Raw genomic sequence first — 4,315 nt, forward strand, 5'->3', positions numbered from 1 at the left:
ACCTTGGCTGTTAAAATAAAAATAGTTTTTAGTGTTATGGAGTTAAAGAACTCAAACATAGGTAAATCGATTCTTAAATGATGACCCATGAATCCTGACCGCCCTTCGGACCGTGACCCTGGCTGCTGTAGACAAAGCATGGATCTGTGAATTAATCTGAATCTACATTTAGACTTGAGGAGGAATCCGATCAGCTGTGAAGATTTTTTTTCCACATGTCCAGTTGAGGTGGGTCAGCAAGTTACAACAACAAGCAATACACAAAAACACAATCGGAGTGCAAAATAGAGAACTAAGATAACCAAGTTACTCGTAAATAAATCTCAAAGTAAGTTGTCGAATGCAGCGAGGCGTGTGGCTGTGTGTTGCAGATGCCGCCAGGGTGATCATCAGCCTGTTTTGTATCAAGTACTTTGGTCACAGCGATGACTGCTTCTTCATCACCTTGGGCAATTCCTCGGATCTGGGACCAGGACAGATCTGGATGAGGGTATGTAATCGATTTATATTTGTGTGTTATCACCACCAACATCATCATCATCATCAGCCGGATCAAGGTGTCGCCTCACTATGTCATCCGCCCCCACGTGGTCCTGTGATGCCACTCTCAACTTCACTCCTGCACGTGAAGCGATTGACTCGCTCGATCTCTTGCGGTTGACGTACTCTGGGGCCGCGTTCTTTCCCCATCGGCTGTCTTCTCTTCTGGCGACGTGTCCTCCCGCCCCAGCACACTTTTCTTAACCAACAGCTCGAAACATTCGTCCAATAATAAAAAAGGAAATGCAGTAGTCCCACCCCCCTGGCATGTAGCCCCACCCCCTATCGTGTAGCTCCACCCCCTGGCATGTAGCCCCACCCCCTATCGTGTAGCTCCACCCCCTGGCGTGTAGCCCCACCCCCTATCGTGTAGCCCCACCCCCCTGGCGAGTAGCCCCCACCCCCCTGGCGTGTAGCCCCACCCCCCTGGCGTGTAGCCCCACCCCCCTGGCGTGTAGCCCCACCCCCTGGCGTGTAGCCCCACCCCCTATCATAGCTCCACCCCCCTGGTGTGTAGCTCTACCCCCTATCATAGCGCCACCCTCCGTCGTGTAGCTCCACCCCCTGACGAGTAGCTCCACCCCCCCCCCCGTTGTGTAGCTCCGCCCCCCCGCCCTGTAGTTCCACCCCCCCGTCCTGTAGCTCCACCCATGCAATCCTGGCGTGTCAACTAACGCATGGCCACCAATTACGTTTGAAAGTCCTTTTTGGCCCTCGGCAAAGCAAGGGTTCTGCACTCGTGCTGCGGGCCAAGAAAGTCCGCCGTCGGCGCGAAGGCGTTGGCAGCCGCACGGGGCAGTGCGAGCGCGTCTGTCGGTGACGGCTGCACGACGCACGCGGATAACACCCGGTTGCTAAGTCTCCTATATTCTTGGTTCTTTCGGTAAAGTCGCGTAGAAAGGAAATAATAAAATAATATAAATATTAAAAATAAAAATTCTCACGACGTTTCGACTGCAAGGTGTGAAATCCACAGCAAGAACCAAGAATATGAATCCCTGCGGTCACGAAAGCTTTAAATCAAAATGCGAAGTCTCCGTCGCCCCCGTTGTTGCCGTTGTGTTGGCGCTGCGAGATGCAGGTGGAGGATGATACCATGGCGACGGCGATCCATCACAACCTCCTGCTGGCCGTGGAGGAGCTGTCGCTGTGCCGGATGTGGAGCCGGCCGCAGCCCCCGCGGCCCAAGCTCTGCTCGTCGGCGTCGACGGCGCGGAGACGTCTCGACAGCTCCGAGCTCGGCGGGCACGCCCTGCCGCAGCGTGCGCCGCAAGAGCTGCCTGGCGCGTAACCGTCGCTTGCCCGCCCGCCCGAGCTACCGCGCGAGTGGCGGTAGCGCTGGCCCTAGCCCCGCCGCTGACCAGTGTGGTGAAGTATGGTTCAACGACCCTCATTGCGGACACGGTGTGGAGAGGCCCTCATCCTGTAGTGTATTTTCCGATTACTCTACCAAAAATAGATCCGTACAGTTGTTTTAATATATTTGCACGACTCGAGATTTTCTGGGTGAAGGGCACTATTCATTAATATTATTAATTGATATTTATTGTCCTGAGACGGTTACATTTCCACATTATTACGATCAGAGTCCAGTCCCTCATAACTATAACTCGGTTTATGAACCGCAATTGATGATGACAGACCCCAAGTAGATCTGTCCCCCCCCACCCCCGACTAGGATTTGAACTCGCAAACTTCCAATTGACCACGGTGCCACTCGCCAGTTTTAATTTTACGAGAACACTCGCTGGACTTTTCCGATTTCAATTATTCTTCCGGACTTTTATTATTCTAGCAATGCCAGGGAACTCGCGGTGATTGAACACACGCTGCGGAAACTGGTGCAGTGATGCCTCCCCTCATTGTCTCCTTAGGCTTTCTGAAAGAAAATGTCACTGCTCTTAACTTTACCACGCCGGTCAGTGTGGTTTATGTAGATCTCCCAAGATCAAGAGCGTTTAAAATGAAGCCAGGTCAGGTGACATGCCTATTTTGACTTCCTGTATCTTGTCCTGATGATGTTTTTGACGTAGTTTCGAACGAATCGTCCATATCTAATTGCTAAACTTGGTTGTGAAGATCGTTCTTCGACTCGCCCGGGGGGACCTTAAGCGATAATTTGCACAACGTTAAATGCTTATACATCACTTGACAATATAGTTTGGTTGTGTCGCGTGGTGCAGTGTCTTTGACGACACGAATTGGCCCGGATATTTACGTGGCATAACCCAAAAATCATAAACTATAAGATTATCTGCGTAAAGGTGCACGTGAAGTGAATAATATGTTTTGGTTGTAACCAAACAAACGCTGCTAATTCCACAAACAATTTGTCGTTGTGCCCCGTGTGTAGACGGACGAGCGGACTGTCCGTGCGTGGAAGTGGACTTGGTGGCTGCACTCTGCGTCGGCAGCAGAGCCGGCCCCTCTCCCTGCGCTCCCTTCTCACCGTGCGAGGCCGCGGCTCCCTCTGTTCCTCAGTCCGGCTACCTCACTTATGACGCCGCGAGTGAAGGCCGTCCCTCCAGCACGGCCTTCTTCCGGAAGCGGTTCCACAACAGCGAGCAAGGCCCCAGCGACAAATCACCGCCGCCGTCTCGGGCGCGCGTCGGCAGCAAGGCGTCGGCAGAGCGAGCGGGGCGAGCCGCCAAAGCCTCTTCGGCCTATTTCTCGGTGAATACCGTGAGCATGGCGGAGGCGGCTGCGGAACCGGTCCGGGTCGGGCATTGCTCCCCGACGGCGCCGCCGCCAAGTTTTTGGAGAGCCGGCGCGACCGCCGTTCGACAATATTGGAGCCATCGCCGCACCACCGTGACGCCCCGCGGGGAACCACGGGGGGGCAGCGCCGCCACGACGACCCACGAAGCCGGCCACCCTCCATCGCCGCCCGTCGCCCGCCAGGGCCAGTACATGCTGATGCGGCACGCGGACGCGAGACGCCACCAGGCCGCGTTTTGCCAGCGGTGCGCGGCAGGCAGTTTCTCTGACGGGCGAATGAGCGATGCCGAGGGCACGGCGGAAACGACGTGGGGCGACGTCGCTGTGGCGCGCCGCAGCGCCCGGCGACCAAGGCCGTGCGACGCGTACGACACGCTCCCGCGTCGCCCAACGGCGGCCCTCCTCCCGCTGCCCAGCATCTACATGTTCATGGCTCCCGGAGTCTCCCGTGTTCGGCGCGGCGATCGCCGGCCCAGCTTGTTGTCCAGCTCCAGTGCGGAGACGGAGTTGGACGCCCCCGGAAGACGTTCCTCCTCCTCGTCCTCGTCCTCCTCCTCTTCCATCCCCTCGTCCTCCCCGGCGAGTTACGGCGCCGCGTCCCCTTCGAGCGCCGCGCTGGCGCCGCGATGCCGCGGAAGTGCGGAGACGGCGTCGCGCGACCGGGGCGCGAGCGAGCGCGGCGATGGGGGGGGGGGCGGCAGGGCGTGCGGTCACTCGTGCCGCTCGACCGATGAGCCAGACGAGCGCTCCCTGGCGCACGTGTCTCGCTAACTTTGCGCGTCCCCTCTCCTACACCCGACGGTTTCAATCGGCGAGGGCTCTGGCCGGTTTCACCGGCGGAGAGAAGGGACTTTCATCGATTTGAGGTGCCCCGCAGGTCTCTACGCGGCCGCTCGGTAGGCAAGCGCCGAGGGGGCGCGTCGAGGTTGGGCCGCGCGTTGAGCGGTTTCCTCTCTGTAGCCTCGTGGCGATCCGGTCCTGGTGGTTCGGCGTTGGAGCAAGCGGCTCTCAGTCGGAAGAAAGCGGGAGTTCAAATCCTGGTCGGGTTGTCGATTCG

General features: G+C 57.4%; 1 protein-coding gene across 1 annotated transcript; it reads left to right on the top strand.

The window, feature by feature from the left end:
• The first annotated feature begins 1,183 nt into the window (after positions 1-1,183).
• On the top strand, positions 1,184-4,029 carry LOC144945466 (uncharacterized). Its single transcript, XM_078873984.1, has 2 exons — positions 1,184-1,823; positions 2,894-4,029. The coding sequence occupies exons 1-2, from the start codon at positions 1,616-1,618 to the stop codon at positions 4,027-4,029; spliced, it is 1,344 nt and encodes a 447-aa protein (XP_078730110.1). The 5' UTR covers positions 1,184-1,615.
• Positions 4,030-4,315: the final 286 nt, after the last annotated feature.

The sequence above is a fragment of the Lampetra fluviatilis genome, chromosome 37 (assembly GCF_964198595.1).
Source record: "Lampetra fluviatilis chromosome 37, kcLamFluv1.1, whole genome shotgun sequence".
NCBI classification, from domain to species: Eukaryota; Metazoa; Chordata; class Hyperoartia; order Petromyzontiformes; family Petromyzontidae; genus Lampetra; species Lampetra fluviatilis.